This window comes from Pinus tabuliformis, chromosome 6, assembly GCF_031772625.1.
Source record: "Pinus tabuliformis cultivar Carrire ecotype Pingquan chromosome 6, CPIR1, whole genome shotgun sequence".
In the NCBI taxonomy this organism is placed as follows: domain Eukaryota; kingdom Viridiplantae; phylum Streptophyta; class Pinopsida; order Pinales; family Pinaceae; genus Pinus; species Pinus tabuliformis.
Window position 1 is genome coordinate 1,292,261,519 of NC_142292.1, and position 26,439 is coordinate 1,292,287,957.

The 26,439-nt window shown below is 41.1% G+C and overlaps 1 protein-coding gene across 1 annotated transcript in view; it reads right to left on the reverse strand.

Annotated features, from left to right (window-relative positions):
* Nucleotides 1–25,066, reverse strand: part of LOC149263339 (S-adenosyl-L-methionine-dependent methyltransferases superfamily protein) — a 252,836-nt gene extending 227,770 nt beyond the window's left edge. The window contains exons 1-2 of the mRNA XM_089387669.1: nt 24,723–25,066; nt 23,029–23,224 (exon numbers count right to left, since the gene is read on the reverse strand). Of these exons, the coding sequence (XP_089243795.1) occupies nt 23,029–23,224; nt 24,723–25,001 (475 nt within the window). The 5' untranslated portion in view covers nt 25,002–25,066. The remainder of the gene's footprint in view (nt 1–23,028; nt 23,225–24,722) is intronic.
* Nucleotides 25,067–26,439: the final 1,373 nt, after the last annotated feature.

The following is a 26,439-nucleotide window of genomic DNA, read 5'->3' on the forward strand; positions in this document are numbered from 1 at the left end:
TTCAATCCTACTTCATGAGGATTATCGAGATTAAAAATGATCTACTTTCAATAGGAGAAGTTATTGTTGATAGGGAGCTCACTCTCATTGCCCTTGGAGGACTCCCTCATGAATGGCACGTGTTCAACACTACTATCCTCAACAATGACAGGATTCCAGGTTTTGAAGAATTGTTGACTAGATGTTCTCAAGAAGAGACAAGGATGATGGAAATGGACATGCCTTCAAATAGGAATGATCCTACTGCATTCTCCACTCATGCTAAAAAGAAGAAAAATGCAAGTTCAAAGAAGCAATGTCAAGGAAGACCAGGATTCAAAAATGGAAGGAAGGGAAGATGCTTCATTTGTAACAAGTTTGGCCACTATGCTAGGGAGTGACCTAATAGAAGGGATACACCTCATGATGATGACAACCACAATCTAGGGCAAAGAAGTGTTGTGATGATTCTCTGAGACTTGATAACAATTTGTGAAATCTTTTTAATTTTCTTAGTTAGCTTATACTCCTTCGCCTTATTATTAATGCATATGTGTATGCTTCATCAAACTGCTACCAAAACAAATAAAAAGAAAACAAATTTGGCTCTCTGCCACGGACAAACCCTCGCCATTCTTGAGAGGGAAACCCTTTGTAAGTTTTCTCTTATTGAAGCTTCTTATTTGAACAACTGCAAACCCTCGACCCTTGACTAAGATCTCCTCTAAGCATGAGTCAAATCCTTCATCTTTTAGCACTGTCACTTCCGGCACTTCTTCCAGCACTTTGTCCTCTAGGTTAGGAAACCCTAGAATATTAGGGCTTCTCTTCTTTGCTATAAAGAGATCCTTTTTCACCTTTCTTTGGATACCTTGTGGACCTTAATGCACAATTGAATGAGACCGTTTATGCTGCTGCCCTTGACTGCTGTTGAATCCGCAAAAATTACCTTGCTGAAGTATTCACATGTGCTGACAAAAACCCTAGAATATCCCTCCTTTCTTCGCTTTCCTTTTCTTCCTTCTTTGCTAGATGAGGAGGCCTAACAACCCTTGTATATTAGCCCAAAACAAAGAGATGGTTCTTGCTGCACTTGACCGCAGACATACCTCTTTTTCCCTTGCACGTGTGGTTGTTGATGCCCTAGAGAACAGCCCTGTACCTTCGTTGTCCTTCCTTGTCTCTTCACTGCCCTAACAAACTTCTTATCCACCCTTACTTGGTTGTCCTTCAACGTTCTAGTCACCCTTCTCTTTGCGGATTTCAGAGCTTATGTTATATATCCAAATGAGGAGTGGACAACCTCTATTTATAGAGGTTTGTCCCTCCTCCTTCAAGCCGACATGACTGACCCTCAAGCCGACTTACAGTTTGTGCCATAATTCGACATTTCTTCATCATTTTTTGTTGCTTGTAGTCTTTGTTGCTGCTAGGAGAGGATTTGACCATGCTTGGAGTTCTTCCCTTGACTTTGTATGATGTCCTACATGATGTAACATGTCCTCAAAGGGTCTTATCATAATTACATTTTGACTTTGACTCCCTAGAAGCACTTCAAAATGTGCTTGACCTATTTTCAATGAGCAAGAAACTCATTGACAAATAATATCAAAATAAATTCTCTTTTCTTGAATAAGTACAAATAGCAAATTTACATATATGAAGACCGAACCTAGTTACATCTTTTTCAACAAGTGTTTATCAGGGATGTGCTGAAGGAAAACATACAGGGGGACCATTCCCCTCAAGTGATAGCAAGACTACCGACATTTTGCAATTGGTTCATTTTGATCTTTCTGGTATGATGTCTGTGACATCTTTGGGAGGATATTTCTATTATGCTATCTTTGTGGATGATTTATCTCGCAAAACTTGGATATATTTCTTGAAGAAGAAGGATGAAGTATTCTCATGGTTCCATTCTTTCAAAGCTTTGGTCGAAAATCAAACTGGGAAGAAGATCAAAATATTGATGACCAATAATGGAACCAAATATGAATCAAATGAGTTCAATGACTATTGTAGAAAAGTTGGCATTAAGAGGGAGACTACTACCGCATATACTCCTGAGAAAAATGGTGTTGCTGAAAGGAAGAACCGTTCTATTATAGATGTCACTCGTGCCATGCTTCATGATCAAAGCCTTCCAAAGTTCTTATGGGCTAAAGCTGCCAACACTATTGCGTATGTTCAAAATAGATGCCCTCATCAAGCGTTGAACTCCAAAACTCCCAAAGAAGTTTTCACCGGTAAGAAACCTGATGTTTCTCAGTTTAGAATTTTTGGTAGCCACATATGTTTTCATGTGCCGAAAGAAAAGAGAAGCAAATTGGATTCATCTGGGAAGAAACATTTGCAGGGTACGGTGAAACTTCTAAGGCATATTGAATCTATGTGCTTGGTCAAAGAGAAGTGGAGATAAGTCATGATGTCACCTTTGATGAAGATGTTGCCCTTGGAAAGATTAGTGACCTTCCTATTCCAAGGAAGGACAAAGAAGCAAATTCAAGAAAGCAGGGAGAACCGTAGGATGAGTTGATGCCCGATGTTGTAGGACCAATGGATCCCATTGATCCACCTCCTCATGAGCCCTCCTCCTCAAAAAGGAGACCCTCGTGACTTAGGGAAACTCTCGAAGATGCCAAGAGACATGTTGCTCCAAGGGGAACATTTCATGAAAGTAAGAAGCTGAATAGGTACCAAGGGTACTTAACTGCCATGAGCACCATTGTTCAATCTGAGCCTTGCACATTCGAAGAAGCTGTGAAGCACCAAGTTTGGAAGGATGCTATGAATGAAGAGTATGAGTCGATTATGAAGAATGATGTCTGGGATGTGGTCCCTAGACCCAAGGACAAATCTGTTGTCACCTCAAAATGGCTCTACAAGATCAAGCATGGAGCTGATGGAAGTGTTGAAAAGTTCAAGGCCAGATTTGTTGCTCGAGGCTTCTCTCAAAAGGAAGGTGTGGACTACGATGAGATATTTGCACCTATTGCCCGATATACCACCATTCGTTCGATTATAGCCCTTGCTGCCTCGCAAGGATGGAATCTACACCAAATGGATGTCAAGACCGCCTTCTTGCATGGTTCAATTAAGGAGGAAGTCTATGTAGAACAACCCAAGGGAGTCGAAGTTCAAGAGCGCCAGACACATGTATGCCGGTTGAAGAAAGCCCTTTATGGGTTGAAGCAAGCTCCCTGAGCTTGGTATGAGAGGATCGACAGCTATCTGATGAAGCTGGGTTTTACAAGAAGTGAAGTTGATCCGAACCTTTACTTTAAGGTTGAGAATGATAGACCTCTCATCTTGGTACTTTATGTGGACGGTCTCCTTCTGACAGGTGTAGACCCTCTCATTCATCTAAATTCGAGATGAATGACCTAGGACTGATGCATTATTTCCTAGTGTTGGAGGTCTGGCAAAAGCCAAGTGAGCTTTTCCTTTCCAAGGAAAATACATTGTGAAGTTACTTGAAATATTTGGGATGGTGAACTGCAAGTCCGTGACTACTTTGATGGAACTTAACTTCAAGAAGTTATGTGGAAGCGTTGTTGGGCCCGATTTGGGAAATCCTTCTGAGTAGCGTCAACTCGTGGGGGCCCTAATGTTCTTAGTAAACTCCCATCTGGACATATGTTTTTCAGTGAATACATTGATTCAATTTATGGTCAAGCCTCATCACATACACTAGATTGCTGCCAAGAATCTCTTGACATATCTCTGGGGCACAATCACCTATGGACTGAGATACACTGCCGTGAATGTGAGAGTCCATGGTTATTTTGATGCTAACTGGGTTGGCAGTATGGTGGATCATAAAAGCACATCTATATGTTGCTTCTCTCTAGGTTCTACTTCAATATCCTGGATGAGCAGGAAGCAAAAGTCGGTTGCTTTGAGCACCCCTGAGGTCGAATATATTGTTGCTAATATGGCCTCCTATGAAGCTGTTTGGTTGAGGAAGCTCTTTAGTGAGTTGTTTGGACATGTGTTGAATACCACCGTGATCTATTGCAACAACCAAAGTGGGATTCGTCTTTCTAAGAATCCTGTGTTTCATGACCGCTCCAAGCATATTGATATCAGGTACCACTTTATCTGGGATATGGTACAACAGGGAGCAATAAGGCTCCGTCATATTGGGATTGATGATCAAGTCGTAGATATTCTTCCGAAGCCCCTGGGGAAGGTCCAATTCTTAACCTTCCGTAAACGACTTGGAGTCGTGGAGAGACCCTCTTATGAGGGTCCCGTTTGATTTGGATATTGAGCTCTGGGAGCTCCGGGGGGCTTGGGGTACTTCTTGGAAAGATGAGCGACCATAGGATGAGTGGTTCACCTTCCCCTAGTGGTGCGCAATGTACAGCGTGAGTGGTTCACCTTCCCCTAGTGGTGCGCAACGTACAGGGTGAGTGGTTCACCTTTCCCTGTGATACCCCATGATGGTTGAGATATGCATAGGATGAGTCGTTCACTTTCTCCTATGACATATGAGCAAGATGAGTTGTTCACCTTCTCCTATGACGTATGAGCAGGATGAGTGGTTCACCTTCTCCTGCCGATACATCCTACCCATGCAGTTTGGGACTCATGGGAAGTACCTCTCATCTGGTTAATGAGTTGGGAAATGAAGATAGGGACCATAGTACTACCGATGAACGCATCGTGTACTACCATACTCCCTATGCTAGGATGTTTGATATTGATCTGGGATCAATGGAGACTGACTTCGAGCCAGTGGAGAGTAGTATGATACAATCGATTATTAGAGACGGACTTCGGGTCAGTGAAGAATGGTATGACACATTCTCGATCATTTCTTCTTCATTATCGCTTCATGGTTCAGCAAAGCAGAGTATAACAGGGATGTCAGAGATGGTACAGATTGTTAGATGGTTTGGCACGTGAAGTTCTTCCTAGTTGAGAGGGAGTGTTAAATTTGGCAACTAGGGCCAAACTCCACCTTGGACAACTCATATGATGCAGCTCATATTTTTATTGGATTCCTCTTTTCGAGAGGTGTAGAATTGATCTAAAGATCATCTCATTCTAACATGTACAAATGGAATTATGAATTTATTTCATTTATGGACAAATTGTCAAGGTCGGCCAGCAATCTAATGTAGGCTCAAAAGCCCAAAAGACACATCTATTCATCCTCAACGTTGCATATAAATAGAAGGTGCATCTACCTCATTTGGACATCATTCATTCTCACACATATCTCTCTCTCCTTATCTGATTGGGTCGTACAACTTCAAGGCAGCCTTCTCTCTCCACACGTGCGAAGGACAAACCGTGTTTTCTATTTTGGGCGTTGACCGAATTGCAAGAAGGGTTTGACCAGCGTTAATCAAGCTGCAGTTGACCGAATTTGACTGCATTTTTCTTGTGGAATTTTCGGTTTGGGCAAGCCGCATTTCTGGGCACAGAAATTGAGGCAAATAGAGTTGTTTGACTAGCATTAACCGCAGAGAATTGACCGCAGGTTTGAACTTTGCGTTGACCAAGTTTGACTGTCATTTTCGAGACTGTTTTGGGCTAATTCGGATGACTGTTGAAGGCCGAGTTGACTGGATTTGACCGAGCTGATGTGGAGGAGAAATTTTCCCCTGTTGACTTTCTGGTTAGGGCTTCCTATGGCTATTGTTTGACTAGACAGACTTGACTTTGATTGGGCAAGTGAATTTTGTATGTTGTACTCTCTCTCTCTCTACTAAACTTTTGAAGAATAATAAGAAGACTTGATCAAAGGGTTTCCACACATTGGGGTTTGTCCCTGGCATGCGCCACATCTTGTGTCCTCTTGTCTTGGCTTGTCTTCTATTGTTTTTATTTATGTTCTATCTGCATATTGTCATGCTAATGTGATTACTAATCAGGAAATTGATATTGGGCTAGTAATAAAATTGAAGTAAATTGCTCTTAAGCATAGAACATACCATTGTTATCTAAAATTAACAAAAGAGCAATAAGGCTCCAACTCATCTCATGAGCATATAGTTGACATTCTTACCAAGCCTTTGTCGAAAGGGAAGTTCTTGGTCTTCAGAGAGTAGCTTGGACTAGTGGATGTGACCCTCCCAAGAAGTGGTCACGGTTGATCGAGAACACTGAACTATGCTCTTCACCCCTGTTTGAGCTCTTAGGGAGAGGAATGGAGCCTGAAGAGCTCCTAGGGTTGAGGGTGCTAGGAAGAGTATGATCCTTGTCACTAGTGACAAGTTGTATCTGTCCCCTACTCCCCCTTTGAGGGATGGCTAATCCTTGCCACTTGTGACAAGTTGTATCTAGTCCTGAGGGATGGTTGATCCTTGCCACTTGTGGCAAGTTTTATCTGGTCACTAGGCATGGTTGATCCATACTACTTACAATAAATTGTATCTGGTGCCTATTGTCAAGTCTGAAACTTGACCGAGTGTGACACAGTATGCATCCTACCCACAAGTTGGGCTTGTTGGGATTGCCACCCATCTGGCCTGTTACCGCTCAAACTAGCAGGGATCCTTGAAGGGTTACTACTAGGTTGAGGGCAACAATGGAGAGATAGCTAATTGTCACCTCGACTAAGGCTCGAATTTCACCGATGGGAGGAGAACCGTTATTATAACGATCATAAAATGGATGGGCCAATGATAGGACGAGGGGTGATCTTGGAAGCCTATTCACAAGAGAGGCTCAAATATGTGGCTTGCTTGTCTTGAAAGACAAGACGGAAGGCTCTCAAGGAAGGGCTTGGGGAAAATTTCTAGGGCTAGGTTTTGAGAATGTGTCTTATTAAGGAGATCCCTAAGTCCTAGAATTCTTGTGGAAACTTGGGTTCCAGGTGATCTTTGAAGAATTAACCTTGATAGTGCATGCGCCCACATGGGACCAAGTGTACCCGAGGTTTGGTTAAGGGGATAGGATTTAGCAAGCAATGATATGCTTGACCTAATTAGGGAGGGGAAAGGGATCAAGGAATGAATTTTTAATGAAAAGCAATGCAAGGATCCCAGTGAGGTTTCTAGCCTAAGGAAACCAAAGGCTTCGAGCTAGGGCTTGTGATATCTCAAGATCCCATTGTCGAAATCTCATGAAATTTGTAGGGCTTCTTGAGGACACACCAGCGCAATTGTGGACCAAAAATCAAAGTATTTGGATGGGTAGATCGTGATATAATTGATGCCCTGGGTGACCAGAGGACTAGACCTAGAGAAGAGGAAAGGGGAGAAGGAAAATAGGTTTAAGGTGATCACCTTTGGGTGGACCAGTGCCTAATCCTTTGGGGAGATTGGAGTCAGGTAGAACCAGTGTTGCACGAAGCGCCCCCCCCCCCCCCCCGGTTCCAAGCCCCGAAGCACGTCCCGTACGGAAGCGCCTAGGAAGCTTGGCCGGAAGCGGCGCTTCCGAATTCGGAAGCGTCGCTTCGGCTTTTTTAGCCGCTTCCTGGAAATTTGGAAGCGCTGTACGGAAGCGCCGAAGCGCGCTTCGTACGGCGCTTCGGGCGTCGGAAGCGTGGCGCTTCGGAGGAGGAAGCGTACGCTTCCCAGACGCTTCCGTACGCTTCCCAGACGCTTCCGTACGCTTCCAGAAAAGCTTCCGGAAAAGCGTTTAGAAAATCGTTTTTTTCAATTTTTTTTTAAATTTTAGGTGAGTTTGCTTGTTGGGGGTGGGTCCACCTTGGGTTAGGGTGACGAATGAAGGCAAAAAAAATATAAATATAGCAGATGCTCCCTCATGGTAATGTTAAATTCTTAAAGTAAAAGTGACATTCTCCTTTATTTTTCATTTTCATCCTTTTACTTAAATTTTTAACATTACCATGAAATGACTCAGGATGTTTGAGAGTGGTTCCAGCCTCATTGGACTTCATATGGAGAAAATAAAATTTCATATCCTATTCAAAATTCAGCAGACTTAACAGTTTTCAGGTATTCAGGATCAATGGGATTGTGGCATTTCATTAGATTATATCAAGTATGAAGGTATGCGATTAGCATTTAATCAAGAGCACCAAGCCCTATATGTACCCTGGTGTTGGTGGTGTTAATTGTTGAACTCCTTTGTCACGCGGCATGCCCTTAGCAAAAAATTACCTTTCAATCAAGTCAAAATCATCGATCAAACATGTTAAGCTTTTTCTACCATATTTTAAGTCTTGAATTAGGTAGTTTGATCAAAATTGGGCAATGTTGACTAATATCCCTAGACAATCGAGGTAGAGGCAAAGGCTAGACAAGAGGAGAAGAATCTAGATTCTAGATCATTAATGTACAATGGATGTTATATCTATCTTGATTTATGCAAAAATATGCATGTTTTCATGTCTTCTACAATTAATTTGGTATTTGGGATGTTTGTTTTGAGTATAAATGCAAAAAAATATAAAAATATATATATATATAGCAGACGCTTCCGCGGACGCTTCGCTTCCTAAATTTTTGGAAAATGACGCTTCGGCGTCCCCGCTTCCAAAAAACGCTTCCGCTTCGTGCAACATTGGGTAGAACTATGACTACGGACCTTTGAATTTTTTAGGTCAAGGAGGCCTCAAAGACAACTTCGCTTGGCACTAGGGCAACAGTAAAAGCAGCTTCGAAGACTTTATACTTCGTTTTGCAAGATAAATGGCTTGTCAAGATGAATTTTAGTAATGAAACATCCCTAGGAACATTCATTCATTATACATGGCCCATACATGAAGCATTCACTATCCAAAAACAAAATTTCCACAACTTCGCATAAGAGATGCAGCAAATAAGCCCTAGTATAGCGAAATCTCAGCAACAATGTATGTGACAAAATTAGAAAGAAAGAATAGCATTAAAATGTACTTACATGTATAAGAATATATCCAACCATCCAAAAAAATTGCCATCAAGAAGCTCCAAGACATATGAAAATTATCCAAACATCAAAATTCATTTCATGCTCCAAAAATTCATCCTCCAAGAAGGATAGCGAAAATCTCTAAAGAGATACTAGTTCCAAACCAAGTGATGATGAGAAATGAACTCTCATCATTTGTATTTATACACTCCTAATGAATTCAATTTAGCTACTTGGGCCTACATTAGCCCTTAAAATAAAAATAATGTACAAATAACTAACTTTTGGTGACAAGCCCACCAAACTAGCTCATAAACAAAATAACAAGCCTCTCAAGAGGTTGAATGATCAATAATACATGCCATTGGGCCCTCTAAGAAGCCTGATGAAGTCCATAAGTGCCATATTGATGAATACGGCTCCCAAAAGTAATGGATACGGGGTTGGCCCCTTATTCTCCACATAATAAACTTGTGGTGCTCCCAATGCGTGTGAAGGCACACAAGTGACCTCATGGTTCTTCAAGTAAGTCGAAGATGCCTATAGACCATCTGTGAGGGCTCAAATGATGGTGTAAGTGATGCCACATTAGCATACAAGTCATGGGTCATCTGCCAAGTGCATGGTATAATTGCGGGGCTCGTTGGGCAAAGGTGAACAAGGTGCATCTTCCTCGTCCAATAGGTGAATCTCAAGCAATCTCTAAACATCTTTGGGATCCATGGAGTGTTATCTATTGTTGTGGAGGCCCATGGCTCTTAAAACACACCTTACATGTGCCAATGTAGCCCTCTGGAGGGTTAGGACTCCGTATAGGGAGACCAGACCCAAAATGGAGACCACCTGCAATCCTGCATAAGATCCAATGCGTCCCCTAGCCTTCTAGTACAACAAGTCATGGAAATCGAGTAAAAGAGCTTACAACCCATGGTCAACAGGTGGGCATTTCATAATGGCATGCCCTTCCAGAGTGGGTTTTGGCATGTACTAATGTCTCCAAGCTCCAAATGGGGTTAACCAAGTATCCTATTAGGTAGTTTCTACTTCTAAAGGGGATAGTATGTCCAAGGTACTTCCTTTAAAGGGTGGTAGCATGTGATAAAGAGATGAATGGAGTAGGGGATGAAAAGGCGTAGCCCTGGGCCACATGCTGTGGTACAAGGGAAGCTAATAAAAGGGAAGTCCACTTTGGGTATATAATGTATAGGAGGGAGCAATCGTGGTACATGAGGTGCCCCGGCCTTGATTTTTCCACCCTTCTTTATATGCCTTTTGCTTTTTATGGTTTTTTCTTTAATTGACTGCTTGGGGCTCAAGGGATAAGAGCATGATGTGTGAGATATAGCAGTGGATACCCCCTTTAAGGTAGGGCGGTTCATTTCCCACCAGGGGTTGGGACAATCATGGGTTCCTGAATGATAAAGGAGGCTCATCTAGGGCCTATAGGAACCAAGGTGATGGCCATGATGATGGGGTAGAGCTCATGTATTGGCTTTTGCCCACGTGCTAAATGTGTTTGTCCCAGCCATCTTTTGCATTTTGTGGTACATTTTCCTATTGAATGTGGCCAATTATGCTTTTACTTTTCTTTTCAGCTACATCAACCTCTGAGGCATCATTCCAGGCCCGACCCAAGGTGTGGGCAAGGGGAAGGGGAAGGCTAACCCTATGTGGACCCAGTGGAGGAATGTGGACCCAGGTGGGAGAAATGATGAATGGGGTTATAATGAGTGGAAGGGGAGTAATATATATGGATGAGGGAGTGGGACCACGCAACCAAAATCAGGGTTTCCCATGTAGTACCATCCCTAAAGCCCAAAGGTCAATAAAAGAGATCCCACGGGACTAGGGTCCAAGGTTAACATCCAAAAGAGGTCTAGGGGACAAGAGCACAGACCTAGCCCACTCTTTTTGTTGAATCCCCCCATTAATCCATGCCCAAAAGTGTCCATGATAAGCAAACTACAATACTCAATTACCAAATGACAAGGCATACCTTTAGGTTCGGAAGGCCCACCTTCAAACATATGATCATGACAGATGGGTGAGGGACCACATGGTTGGCTCAGGTGGCAAAGAAATGGCACAACGAGCTAGTTGGTGGCTGCAAGGGGTTGTTGGTTGTCAACTAAGGACCATCTTGGAGAATATTTTTTTTTAGGAATATCACCCACAAAAAGGTGGGTAACATGGCCAATGGGTGAGGAGGACTTGGGTTCGAACTGATCCTTACCAGGCGTGGTAAGCGATATCTGCCCCCAATTGAGAGGATGCAGGTGTTCTACCACTTGAGTGGAAAGATCATCGGACAATAGGATAGTTGTGATCCTTACCTCTCATGGTAAGTTGTATCCTGCCTATTTTCGATCGGATATAGGGTGGTAGATTAATCTCCCCTATTTTCCATGGATATAGGGTGGAAGTCGGAGCTCCCCTATGATGATTCTTCTTCTTTAGATCGAGACATCATTGTTCAGCTGAGATGAAGGTCATGGAACTTGACCTGGAGACCACTAGGGTTTGGAGGATCTAATCGATCTCCCCTACCATCGATTGTGTAATATTCTTCTACTATAAAACGAGATGAAACATGATGCAGCAATAATAAGACATCCGAGACCAGAGTTATGATGCAGATGGAAATTTCCCCCTACTTGAGATGGAGTGTTGAAATTTGGGCAGCTTCAGGATGAATTTCCCAAAGGGAAACCCAGCTACCCCAGGGAAAACCTTTCTTGCCCCAAAGAAGAATTCGAATTGAACAAAGGAAAATATTATTATAATTATTAATTAATGTGGCAAATCAATTTGGGGCAAGCACTCATTAAGGCACATGGAAAAATATATTTAATATTATTTTTGAGCAAATTCGAATTTGTGTCTTTTCCCTCCAAGCTTCAAGTCATCCTGCCCCAAGGGACATGTCCCTTCATATGCTCAATCAACTATAAATAGCCAATCGTGTGGCTCATTTTGGAACACATCAAGCTTGCATCATTGAGAGATGATCTAGTCTGATACAGTGGCTTCGTCTCTATGTCTATGGCACGCACACATGGTGGCATCGCAATCTGTCGGTGGCACGCATTGTTAATTTTAGGTATGTTCTATGCTTAGAGCAATTTATTTCAATTTTCACAGTTAGCTCAATATCTTTTCCAAATTAGCAATCACATCAGCATTAAAGTAAATTGTAGATAAAACATAAACATAAATTGCAGAAGACAAGCCAAGACAAGAGGACACAAGATGTGGTGCTAGCTAAGAACAAACCCCAATGTGGGGAAACCCTTGATCAATTCTTCTTATATGTTCTTCAATAGTTCAGCAGGGAGAGAGAGAGAGATAGTACATTTACAACAGAAGTCAACACTTTGACTTATCTAAATAAGAGCATAGATCATCTCTAAGTAGATGATATATGAGGTAGTTGAACTTAATTGAAGACATGCTGCTTCAACTGATTCTCCCAAGTGACTCCATCACCATGTTGCATCTATCATTGTGTTGCTCCTCATCATCATGCTACACCTCACTGTGTTGCACCATGTTGCACCCATCATCACTATGTTGCATCTCATCATGCTTCATCAATCATGATTGTACCCATCGTTGTACTGCATCATGTACCATCATGTGCCATTGTTGCACCATGTTTGCCATACTGTCCCATGTGCTTGCTGCACCATGCTTGCCACCATGTGCTTACTGCACCTTGCTTACCATATTGTTGTTTCATTGTAAGCATGCCTTTGTTGTTGTCCCATTGTTACATTGTTGTCCCATGCCATCATTGTAACATTGTTGCTATCATGTTGTCATTGTAACATAGCTGCTATCATGCGTCATTGCTATCATGCTGTCATTGTAACATAGCTGCTATCATGCGTCATTGCTATCATGCTGCCCATGCATCTTGCTTACCGTACTGTTGTCCCAATTGGCTATTGTTGTTGTCCCATCACAGCTGCTATCCCAATTGTGCCATGACATAGTTGTTGTCCCAATTGTATTGTTGTTGTCCCATCAATTGTGCCATGCCATAATTGTTGTCCCAATTGTATGCTTTCACTGTTGTTTATACTGTGACTAGTTAGGGCATCTGGTCATGCTGCAACAACCCTTAACCATCCACCAAAACGGCTCTTAATCTCTGCAGCCCTACTAAGGAAGAGTCCTCCACATACGTGCTGTTGTTCTGGGCACAAATCTGACCCAAAACCTCTCCACGTTGTCCCTGTTTTGAAGTGGTTAGGTCTGCGGCCTACCACAGTCCGCTGTCACCTGCAGCCCACTGAAAACAAACTTCCCTTACCTTTTCATTGCCCCAAACAATCCTGCGTTCACCCTTCTTCAACTTGGCCTCCAAGCTCAGCTCCTCGGTCCTCTAACAGCGGCTCGGTTAGCCCTGAAACAAACCTTAACTCCCTCGCTGCCTTGGCCTCTTCTTGCTGCCCTTTCTTGCACCTAAGACACATCAATAGACCTGCGGCTAGGGCTTGAACAGACCTGCGGTTTGTGAAAATTCTATCACTGCAGCAACTGATTTATTTTTCTTACTTACTTCATCATAAGTTATTCATGAAATTACTTCAACAAACATTAAAATAAATATTGTTGCAGATATCACATCGTAATACAGAAACAAACATATGCACACATTGACACAGTTATTTTGGACTAATGTCCCCGGAAAAACCCAATGTGGGAAAACCGGTGCAGCAAGGGAGGATTTTATTATACAACAATTTTCTTGTACAACAGGGTGCCAAACTGGCTTACCCACAGATCGACAAACTTCCAACACTTTTTTAAACTTAGCGTAGGCCTTACTGACCTCTGCTACAGCCTGAAACCCTCTGCGTCAACCTGAAACCCTCTACGTCAGCCTACTGAGGCTCTGCGTCAGCCGACTGAGGCTTTGCGTAGCCTCTCTGGGCTTCTACATCACTCCTGCAGCCTCTGCGTGGATGACACAGGCCCTTCTGGCTCTGCGCAATCTCTGCTGCCTCTGCGTCACTTCCTCTAGCTCTGCGTCTGCCTCTTCTGCGCTGATCTCCCTTCTCTCTATTCTGTACTTGCTACCTCCTAAACGCTCTCCAGACCACTGGTTCAATTTCTCAGCAAACCCCGCTCCAGAAATTGAATTGACTGGTCTCCCTCAGTGTATTCTCCAAGTGCCCCTCAAGCCTCCTCTTATACTTTTTCTGTTGACATCTCAACGGCTGAGATTAAGTCCCTAATCAACGGTTAAGATTAGATCTGGCTTGATCCATGTCTTTTGGACCATTCTAACACATATTCATATTAATACACATTAATATTTTATTTTCCCTAAGTGGGACTAATCAACGACTAAGATTAGATCTGGCTTGATCCATGTCTTTTGGACCATTCTAACAGAAATTCATATTAATACACATTAATATTTTATTTTCGCTAAGTTTAGACTTAGTGATTCCAATAAAAATATTAATTATTTGAATATCTCTTGATCTGTTTAGAATTTGCCCAAACCCTTTCTGGGTATTGGAGATCTTATGTGCCCCAACCTCTCCACCAAATTTCGTGGCTAGAGCACATTCGATGCTACCCGAAATCAACACTCCCTCTTAGCGAGGACTGTGCTCTAGCAATACTCCTCATTGAGTATTACTCTAATCATCCGGCATCGGTACCTGTGCTGATACTAGACCTTCCTGCCCAACATCCTATGCATTATTGCCTCCTGTACTGCTGCCCATGACTCTACTACTGCCACTGCTGCATCTGTACGATAGCTCCCTCTGCATCCGTGCTGCTGCTGGTCCTTTCTCCCAACACTGCATCCACACTGCAACTTTCTCTGCATCTGTGTTGTTGTTGGTCCTTTCTCCCAACACTGCATCTGCACTGCAACTCCCTCTTCATTTGTGCTACTAACACACTACTTCTTAAAGGGGTTCTTTACCATCCCCATCTTTTCCCTGAAGTAGTCAAATTTTGACTTTCCAAGGGCCTTGGTGAGGATATCTGCCACTTGTTCCCTTGTAGGAGTGTAGCTCAACTGTATAGCTCCTCGTTGGACACAATCTCTGACAAAGTGACACCGGATATCAATATTCTTTGACCTATCATGAAATATTGCATTCTCAAAGAGTTTGATGCAACTCTGATTATCACACATGATCCTGGTCGCCTCCATATTTCTTCTGAATAGGTTTACCAGCAGTTTTCTAAGCCATATGGCCTCACACAAAGCTGTGCTTGCTGCCATATATTCTGCCTTAGACGAGCTCAGAGCCACGTATTTTTGTTTCCTACTGCACCAAAAGGTTATTCCTGACCCAATGTTGAAACAGTACCCAGAGGTGCTTTTCCGATCCACTGAGCTTCCAGCCCAATCTGCATCAGTAAATCCACTCAACCTGATATCCTTCCCTTTGTTGTACAAGAACCCATAATCAATTGTTCCCTGTAAATACCTGAGAATGTGCTTGGCTGCTGCCCAGTGAGCCCTCTTTGGTTCCACCATGAACTGACTGAGGGTGTTGACATCGTAGCAAATATATGGCCTGGTATTGACTAGATACATCAGGGACCCTATGAGTTGTCAGTATAGGGTGGGATCGACATCCTTGCCTTCTGATGCATCAATCTTCTTCCAGTTGGTGATCATTAGCGTAGCCATAGGTCTACAGTCTCCCATCCCGAACCTTTTCAGGATTTGGATTTTTGTAGCATAGCTTCCTTGCCCAAGGAAGATTTCTCCTTTCTGCTGCCAAACTTCCAACCCTAGGAAATAGTGCATTCGTCCCAAATCCTTCATATCGAACTCTGTGGCTAGAATTTTCTTGCAGTCTTCAATGAGTCTGGATGATCATGTCAGGAAGAGATCATCCACATATAATACTAAGATAAGTGGCTCGCTCTCTACGACCAGATAGTAGATATTCGAATCCGCATCATCCTTGACAAACCCCATCTTCTGCAAGTAGCCATCTATTCGACCATACCACGCTCTTAGTGCCTGCTTCAGCCCATACAAGGCTTTCTTCAGTCTGCATACATGAGACTTCTTCTCATGAGTTTCAAAGCCCTCTGGTTGTTCAATGTATACTTCTTCTTCTATTACCCCGTTTAGAAATGTCGTCTTGACATCCATCCGATGGATCTCCCATCCCATCTGGGCTGCAAGAGATATCACAGTCCTAATAGATGTATACCTGGCTACCGGGGCGAAGGTTTCCTCATAGTCAATCCCTTCCTTTTGAGCATACCCCTTAGCCACAAACCTGGCCTTGTATTTTTCAATACTGTCGTCTGCAACATATTTGATCTTGTAGGTCCATCTTGAACCTACCACAGATCCGTCTTGAGGCCTTGACACCACCTCCCAGACATCGTTTACCATTATGGAGTTGTACTCCTCCACCATTGCATCTAGCCAGACCTAATGCTGAGTTGCCTCCTTGAAGCTGGCAGGCTCTCCATCCTGAGCTACTAATGCCTAATACCTGTCTGGCTATTTTCGCTCCCTTTTACTATTCCTTGGCTCTCCGATGAAGTTTTCTACTCACGCAAAATCTAACGAAGTTCCCTGTTGGTTCTTCCTCTGCCAACAGGTGCTTTTGTTCGCTCCTCTTCCTCATCCTGAGAATCTTCCTAATCTGAAGAAGGATTCTTCACTTTTGTTGGTTGAAGAGGCATGACCAACAGATCCTCTTTCGACTGCTCCTTGGAAGACATTTCACGAGATCTTCTAAAAGCTCTATCCTCCATGAACTTTACATCACGTCGTACTACTACCTTCCTGCTCTCTGGAAGATAGATCCTATATGCCTTAGCGTTCTCACTATATCCTACCAGATACCCCTTTTCTGCAATCTGATCCAGCTTCTTCCTCTTTTCTTCAGGTATACGACAATATGCCAAACTCCCAAATATCCTGAAATGATTGACTTCAGGTGTCTTCCCAGTGAAGACTTTCTCTGGACTAATCTTGCCCAATGCCCAATGAGGAGTCCTGTTCTGAATGTAGACAGTTGTGTTGCATGCTTCTGCCCACAGGAATTTTGGCATATCCTGATCATACAGTATGGCCCTAGCTGCTTCTACAATAGTCCTGTTTTTCCTTTCTGCCACCCCATTCTGCTCCGGATTGTAGGGAGTTGTCCACTCTCTTCTGATGCCCTCCTTGGTGCAATAATCAATGAAGTCCTTATCGACATATTCTTCACCATTATCTGATCGCAAGACTTTTATTTTATTACCTGTCAGATTCTCCACTAGAGCCTTGAACTCCTTGAATCGACAGAAAACTTCATCATTGGTTTTCAAAAAATAGATCCAAGTTTTCCTCGAGTGGTCATCAATGAAGGTAAGGAAATACTCGGCACCGCTGAGTGCTTTGACGAACATAGGTCCGCAGATATCTGAGTGTATCAATCCTAGTACACTCTTGGCCTTGTGGTTGCTCCTAGGAAATGCTACCTTGGCATACTTTCCTAGAGCGCATCCCCTGCATACATCATCTCGTTTTGTACTCAGATCCGGCACTCCTATTATAGTGCTCCTGAGAATTCTCAGAGCTCCATGGTGCAAGTGACCCATCCTTCTGTGCCATAGTTCATTCAAGTCTTTGTCCCCATGACTGCCTATTAGTGCCATTGGAGATTCTAGTTGTAATTTGTACAACCGATTACTTTTGATCCCAATCTGCACTTTCTTTTTCCAACTCGGGTATTTGACGTATACCTTTTCCTTGATGAAGTAGATGTCATAACCATTGCCTTGTAGTTGTGACACGGAAAGTAAGTTCATCACCAATCCTGGCACATTTGTGGCACGGAACCGCTCTCTCGATTCTGTCTGGAAAAACTATGGTACCCTTTCCTACTGCAGTACACTTTGCCTTGTTCCCCATGGTGATCTGAAAGTTCATCTTCTCTTCTCAATATTCTGAGAAACACTACCTGATTCCTGTCATATGCCATGAGGCTCCACTGTCTATATACCATACTTCTGATGATGTAGCACTAGTCATGCACCCCACTTCTTCTTCCAACCTGGAAGCCAACATAGAGAAATCGAAATCTCTCTCTCTTGTGCAATCTTTTTAAAATCTGTGTGAGTCCCCTGAGGTGGATGCCTCTGCATCGTGGTCTCGACCCAACTGATTTTCCCTTTTTGTCTCTGATTACTTCCTCTGATACCATGTGAAAATTCTATCACTGCAACAATTGATTTATTTTTCCTACTTATTTCATCATAAGTTATTCATGAAATTACTTCAACAAACATTAAAATAAATACTGTTGCAAATATCACATCGTAATACAGAAGCAAACATATGCACACATTGACACAGTTATTTTGGACTAATGTCCCCGGAAAAACCCAATATGGGAAAACCGGTGCAGCAAAGGAGGATTTTATTATACAACAATTTTCTTGTACAACAGGGTGCCAAACTAGGTTACCCACAGATCGACAAACTTCCAACACTTTTCTAAACCCAGCGTAGGCCTTACTGACCTCTGCTACAGCCTGAAACCCTTTGCGTCAACCTGAAACCCTTTGCGTCAGCCTACTGAGGCTCTGCGCAGCCTCTCTGGGCTTTTGCGTCACTCCTTCAGCCTCTGCATGGATGACGCGGGCCCTTCTGGCTCTGCGCAATCTCTGCTGCCTCTGCGTGGTTTCCTCTAGCTCTGCGTCTACCTCTTCTGCGCTGATCTCCCTTCTCTCTATTCCGTACTTACTGCCTCCTGACTACTCTCCAGACAATTGGTCCAATTTCTCAGCAAACCCCGCTCCAAAAATTGAACTAACTGGTCTCCCTCAGTGTATTCTCCAAGTGCCCCTCAAGCCTCCTCTTATACTTTTTTTGTTGACGTCTCAACGGCCGAGATTAAGTCCCTACTCGACGGCTAAGATTAGATCTGACTTGATCCATGTCTTTTGGACCATTCTAACACAGATTCATATTAATACACATTAATATTTTATTTTCCCTAAGTTTAGACTTAGGGACTCCATTAAAAATATTAATTATTTTAATATCTCCTGATCTGTTTAGAATCTGCCCAAACCCTTTCTAGGTATTGGAGATCTTATGTGCCCCAACCTCTGCACCAAATTTCGTGGCTAGAGCATATCCGATGTTACCCCAAATCAACATGGTTAGGGCTGGGCAGACCTGCGATTAGGGCAGATTAGATCTGCGTGAGTAGGGCCTCCTCCATCGTGTGATTTCTCCATCCTAGGACTGCGGCTAGTTTCCTTTAGGTAGCGTATAGAAGTAGGGTCTCCTCCCTTGAATTGCTGCTAGATCATCGTCCTTAGGACTACATCTAGGGCTCCTTACCTTCTGCGTTTTAGGGCTTCCTCTCTTAAATTTCTCTTCCACTAAAACCCAGAACAAGTGGAGAGAAATCAAGCGTGAAGTGTGTGTAGAAATGACTATCAAGTCACCTTTTTTTATACTAAAACGTGGAGCACATGTGTGGGTTATTTGGTTGCTAGCTGACCTTGACGAATTGTCTTATAACACAAATAAATTCATAACTCCATGAATACTTATCGGAATCGGATTATCTTTACATCAATCCTACACCTCTCGATGAGAGGGATCCAAGAAAAATATCAGCTACCATAAATAAGATGACCAACATGGAGTTTGGCCCTAGTTGCCGATTTTAACAATAAACAGTGGCATCGTCTCAATCTCTATGGGATGCATACACAATGGTATCGCACGTCTCTATATCACAGTTTCATAGCTCGCATCATTACATTGACTCTGTCTCGCACTATACTCTGACACCCAGTGGCTCATATTGAATGGTTATATTACAGTGACCCTCATTCTATACTCTAAGTGATCCTTGGCAATGGCTTTGACAATACCACTTGATAGGAATACCTTTGGTTATAATATATGTTGGCTATGATATTTGTGACCTAATGACATCGATGAATAACCATATGACAGTGTGACATTTGTAATATCTTTAGATATATGGCAGTGATGAAAGTATTGTATATACAGGGCAATGATACTTATGCTTCAGTTCAACAAGTGTATGACGGTAACAGTGATCTTGTTGCATAACAAATGAATGACATGAAAGTGACCTTGATAACACTCTTAACGACAATGATAACAATATGACTTTAGTACTCCCGATAACAGTAACTATGATATGGCAGTAGCCTTGCTGAATGGCAATGAGACTCTAATCTATGATGATGAAAGACTCTTGTCTCATGATATTTGTACACTGACTCTCAGTTGAACATTTGATGAATATCTAATAGAAGAAGAATCTAGTTGCGTCTTCCCCCTTGTGGGGTTTTGCCTTGGTCTCTGACCTAAATCCTGGTGTCTTTATTTGTGCATGTTTTTCTTCTATTGTTCCTTAATGTTCTGTTGCATTGTTGATATTATTGTTCTCTCTACATAGTCGCTAATAATGATATGATGTTATGGGGGTGAATGTAATGTGAGAATGTTGAAAAAATTCAAAATTGCAATTATCTACAACAGAGAACAATCTAGCCCTAAAAATTAGCATTGTTGTGGTTATTCGAGATCAGCGTTGGATGCAATTTCCTGCACTTCTATGGAGTTACCTAAGATATGCAGCTTGTATGGCTAATACAAGATCTTAACCCCCTTTGAAATGCTCTCATACTTCCCACTCTCAACTGCTCTGCTCAACTAAGGAATAAAATACAATAGCATAAAATAGAATCCCTAGTCGTCCTAGTGGCCTGGTATATTACATAGCCCAAAAGCCAAAGTAAGGGTAAGGTTTGAACTTTGACTCCTCCAACTCTCAACCAGAATTTTGGGTTTGAATCTTCTTGTTAATTTCTTAATTTCGTATATGGTTTTAATTTCCTAGCAATTTTAATGTCGTGGCCTCTCTTGGGATTCTTGGACCAATTCAACTCCCTTGGGGAATAATTAAGTCTATTTTGTGATATTTCATGAAATTAAAAAATTGCAAGTCCCCAGTTGTGGAAGACTAGCAATATTTTTAATGAGAAGAGTCTTACTAGTTGTCAACTAGCCGTTAGAGATTTTTCTATAAAAGGCTAGGCTCACCTTCATTGTAATTGTTACTATTCACTTGAGACAAGTGCTATCAAATAAAAAGAACTCATCTATTTTGCAAAATATTGTACACTTTGTATAATTGTGGAGGTGGTTTTTGTTAATGTTTTTTTTCTTGCCATTGCTATTGGACATTACTTTTGAAATCTAATTTCATCCCGCTGATAATTAAATTTATCCTAAGACCAATGTTCTCTTCTATTGAGGAGCTAATACACTACATGAGGACAAGCAACTAGAGTATCTTCACTTGTTTATTTTGGTTTTGCAAGAGAATCAATTTGAGGGTTTTAAACTACTTCACAAGGAGGCTTTACTATTCCAAGGATTTCGTATTTTGCTGCACACAAAGGACAAAAATTGGAGATGTCACAAAGAGAGGGTCACTCCTAAGGAAGATTGAAAGTTGCATGGTGAATTAAGCTATAGTGGGGGTGATTTCTGGAAGGACCGATCCCACTCCCTGAACAAGAACCGGGCATAGCAACTTAAAGGAACACCTACTTCACACTCCAGCAAAAGGTGAGACTCCAAGGCACAGGTATAACTTCAACAATCAAAAATCCAAAAACTTCTCAATTTCTTCTTTTATTTTCTACAATTAAGTAGGATTCACTTGCTGGTTTTTATTTTCTTATTAATTTATAGCAAACTACTTATTGGGGAAAATTAGCAAAATTGTTACATCTAAACCTCACTATTTATTTCATTTTACACTTGTATCTAGCCTTGTGGTTGTAGACCTGCAAGTTAAGGGGAACCTTTTTCTTGTTGAACCTGCATTTCAACCACCAGAAACAAGTTCTACAAACCTACAGGTGAGTCTACTACACTAGAACTTGTGATTTTCCACTCTACATTAATTTATAGTCATATTTTTAATGTTAGACTTGATATTACTTTGTTTTTCAGTTGTTTAAATCATCAAATAATTTCCTGAAAAGATTATGGGTAAAAAAACATAATTCAAAAGTCCGAAATCAATTTCTAGCTAGCTAGAAAATGCATTTCCAGTCAAAATTTACAAGAGGGGAGCCACCAAACTCATAGCTTCTATATTCATCCTCTAGCCATTCCACACTTTAAGGTAACTCCCTAGAAGTGTTTTTCACATAGTGGATTGGCTGATAAAACAAAATAGGTTGTTGTCCCTGTGTTTTTACACAGATTTTACACTCTATCCTACAAGACAGCAAGTTATTTTCAGTTGTAACTCCTTAACCATACATCAAAATTGATAAATAATTACATTTTTTATTAGAATAAATTATTAGACCAAAATTCATGCCATATCTTTGAATTGTTTTTTATTCTAGCATCTACAATTAAAAATATGCACTGTTTTTAGCATTGTTTTTTTATGTGGGACAGCAGATAGATCAAGAACATCTCTACCCCATTGACTCCATATAAGGCACTGGACATTAACTAGAGTTGCCAAGGGGGTATTTAGGGATTCCTCCCTTGGCTGCTTAGGGGGTGTTGAGCCTAAATAGCAAGGGCTTGGACCAAGGTGACAGTAGGTCCCTGTTCTGTGTGTGTCCATCTAGCAAGACTGCCGGGACCTTAACAACCCTGCTAAAAAGATCGTTAACAGTCCCCTAAACATTGAAGGGTATCCCCTAGCTATATTGCAAATTCGTCACCATTCTCCCATTCTTAAAAGTTAAGGTAACATTGATAAATCATTAATATCATTATGGTAAGAATGGAAGAAACACCAAAGAAGAATATAAAACTAATACAAATTCCAAGCATCAATTAAAAATCAAAGATAAAAAATTTCACTCAAATGATGTTTCATAATAAAGGAATGCATTCACTTCATCCTCAAGGGTTTTTCATTAAAGAATGGCATATTAACACAAACTAAGAATTAGGTGTTACACTTGTCATACAAAAACACAAAATAAAACATAGTCCACCGTCAATTGTAAGCTAAACATCAAATTCCCCAGGCCAAGGAAGAGTGATATACTGCGATCATAAGCACAGGCTATCCATTTGGTCAAGCTAACTTATTTGATGCTTTGAAAAATATCCATCTATAGACCTCATGCAAAACAGGTCGTGACCACTAAGGGGAACAATCTCCGATATTTCCTTCCTTCTGCTGGGTAGAAATATTTTACCTGGGCGAGCAATAGCTAGAATGATCCCAGGAAGACCAGCTCCACTCCCCACGTCCACCAACTTCAATTTGACACTTTCCATTGTTGGGAAATTATTTGTATATGCATTTTCTATGATAGGAAGAAGTGCAAGTGAGTCTTCCACATGCCTCTCCATTACAGCACAACGCTCAGTAACTGCAGTGAGGTTCATGCGCTGTCAAGTTGAAAAACAAAACAAACAAGAGTAAGCCCAGGCTCTTTAAGACAATGTCTTTAGCCCTTAACACCATGCATTATAACTTAAAGAAGCATACAACGTTGTCCACTTCACTTTTTAGTATTTAAATATTGAATGGTGGACTTAATAATACTTGTGCATTTATTGCAACAATTGGAAGCCATAATCCCCATTAGACTTCACAAAGGCAATGCCCATCAAAATAAATAAAGGCACAAGTTTTTCAAGTCATGCAAGAGCATCTTTATTCTCGGGGGTAGCATAAAAATAGGCATGCTTGCGAAAGTCATTAGAGACCTAATTTTTAGCAGCATGTAGATATTAATAAACATGAAAGTTGTTTTTCGATGTTGGGTATTTTGAGTGGATCGGTGAATAAAATTGAAGCATAGACAATTACTTTTCGTGTAGATTGTAATCTTTGAGCTGGGTAGAGAAATTGGTGAGAGATAACATTTAATAAATAAGAGATTAGGGGAAAGGCACGGTCTCTGCGCTAGAGCAAATTTGTCTCTGACTGTGATTGAAGTGCATCCTATGTTATTGTTTTATTGTTCCATTTAGTGGCACAGTTTTGATTTCTTGGCAAAAGGTAGAGAAGCTAACTTTAAGAAAAGGTTAAATTATAAATTTCTAAGATCAGCTTCAGCGATACCAAGAAGTGGAATATAAAATAGTTATTAATGAGGAAGTGTTGAAGAGAATCCAGAAGCAAGTAGGAGGTTACAAAGTGCTGAATGAAAGGGTAATTATTAGGTTCAAGTACAGGGGAAAATTGAAAGATAATATTTTAAGATGAAAGGATATGATGAGGAGGCATTCAGGTTTTAGGTTATGACAGTAGACAACCAGGTTAGACAAAAGATCACAAGTAGCCGTGTTGGTTGGATAGAATGGATTGACCACCATCAAAAGCGTAAGTAGCGCGCAAGTTCTCCCTTTACCTCATAAATAAGCAGCTTCCCAAACGATAATATTCTAATTGTAGGCAACACTGATTCTAAGAGTAGAGTTACAGATGAGGCAGCCTTTTCGAAACTAGTTCGCAGATACTAAATTGTATGCCAAGCAGATTACATAGCCATAAATGCAAGGGAGTCAAATTGCGGACCTTTATTCCAGACCATTTGGAGAAATTCCGAAAATAAAATATGTGCACTCGACAGAAGATCAAACACTGTTGTATATGGAGTAAAGTTTCGTAGGGCCCTTTGAACTGGAGGTCCTTGATGCAGGAGCATCCTATTTGTTACTAGTATTAGCATAAAAATGGGCATGCTTATGAAAACTACTCTTATAGACATGATTTTTGGCTCGAAGATTCTAATCAATAGAGAATTTTGCTACATTTAATGAATGTGAACAACAATAGAGCTCAAAACCATATTGGTATGGCAGAACAGTTTAATGGTTTCGAACTTGTGAACTCTGTTGAAAACACCCTGAATTTAGAATAAATCATGAAAACAAATACCTGGTTCCAATCAAGGAGAGTGTTGACAAAGAGCGAGGTCTGTTCCTGCTGCTTCATACTCAGTGTGTCGAGCAAACACGGCCTGTGTTGGCCATTCCTCTGTTCTTCGAAATTGTGAGTGAAAATTTTACATGTAATACCTCTCCTGTACGAGAAAGAACTGGGCTTTCTAGCAGTGCAGCATGCACGTGAATACGAGTAGAGTTGGTTTCTCCTCACGCTCCATAACAACAATTTCGTTGTCCCTGATGATACTGCACATGAACACAAATAACCCATTTTGGCGGGCCTAGATGTCAAGTAGCATATATATGTGATCAAATTCGTTGCACAATGTTATCTCATGTGTACGTAATTAGACGTGTAAAATATTTTGTATTTTTTCTAATGAAGTGTTCATTCGTTGGTTTATATGAGTTTAGTTTCTATGAGGGGGATGGTTCAATTTTCATGGGGAGGAGTGGTAGGTTGAAACCAGTTGCAGAAATATAAAATTATTTCATGGGTTTTCCAAGCTTAACTAAACCTCCAAACCTCCGAGGAGCATATTGTTATTGGTATTGATTTACGTTCACTTTAGCTACCAAAAGTATGCACACTTTTATAGAATTTACTATAAAGATATATATGTATATTTCTATAAACTTTATAGAATCAAATCATTGTGTAGAAATTAATTTATATATCTATAAATTTTATAGAATCAAATCATTGTGTAGAAATTAATTACTCATGAGATAAATCGGATTTATGTGATTTTTAAATATATCATATTTAGTATGGTAAATTATAAATTTTACATGTTTTATTCTATAAAAAAATTGATATTATTATTATTATATATTTATTTATAAAAATGTTAAATAGTATTATTTATCAGTAGTATTATGTATATTAATATTATTTTACAATCATGGTGTTAAAATATGTGTCAACAGAGGAGGGGTGGAGCTTGTCACTCTATCACTTTTTATTACATTTAAGAAGGGGATGGCGTAGCTATCTCGCCCTATGCAGTCATACATGTTAATCCTCATACATTCCCTTCACATTATGGAAGCTTGTATTTTGTCTGTGAGCTCTCAGTTTGTTAGTTGTTGCTCTATAGTCTTTGTGGCATTCTCTCGTCGCAAGTGGAATATTTCCCCCACGACACTGCCTTTGCAAAAACCTTGTCTGTCTACCACAACCCTGTGTTCTTTTGTAATCCCTATGGCACACCTCTGATATAAGAGAGATATCTCTCCCATGTTGTTCATGTTGTGAGAATTCAAGTGCTCAATGGTCTTGATTCTTGTGAAGCTGACCTTCAATATATGCACTTGGTGTTGATCCTTGGCACATGGAGCAAGGCAATAATAGTTGAAGAGGCTACTTTTGGGACAGTGGCAATGGCAACAGCAAGGGGCAAAGTTGGAATGGGAAGCAATTAGCGAGGATACAACTTTCGTCTAGAGCAGTTCCAACCCTGGTGGGAAGATAATTGTGGGGTAATTTGTTTTATGTACAATCTTTGTAGTTTTTTTAGTTTGTTAGTCTTTTCATGGTAGACTCTAGTTCATGTTTTACAGAGTGTATAGATGGTGTGTACTATCATGGTGTGTTAGGGATTCCATGTGTTGGACCCTGTCTGGAGCTCTTCTTTGTTTGTTCATCCTCTGCCACACATCGCTAAACTAAGTTCTAGACCTTCCTGGCAGTTGTGCACTATTTTTTT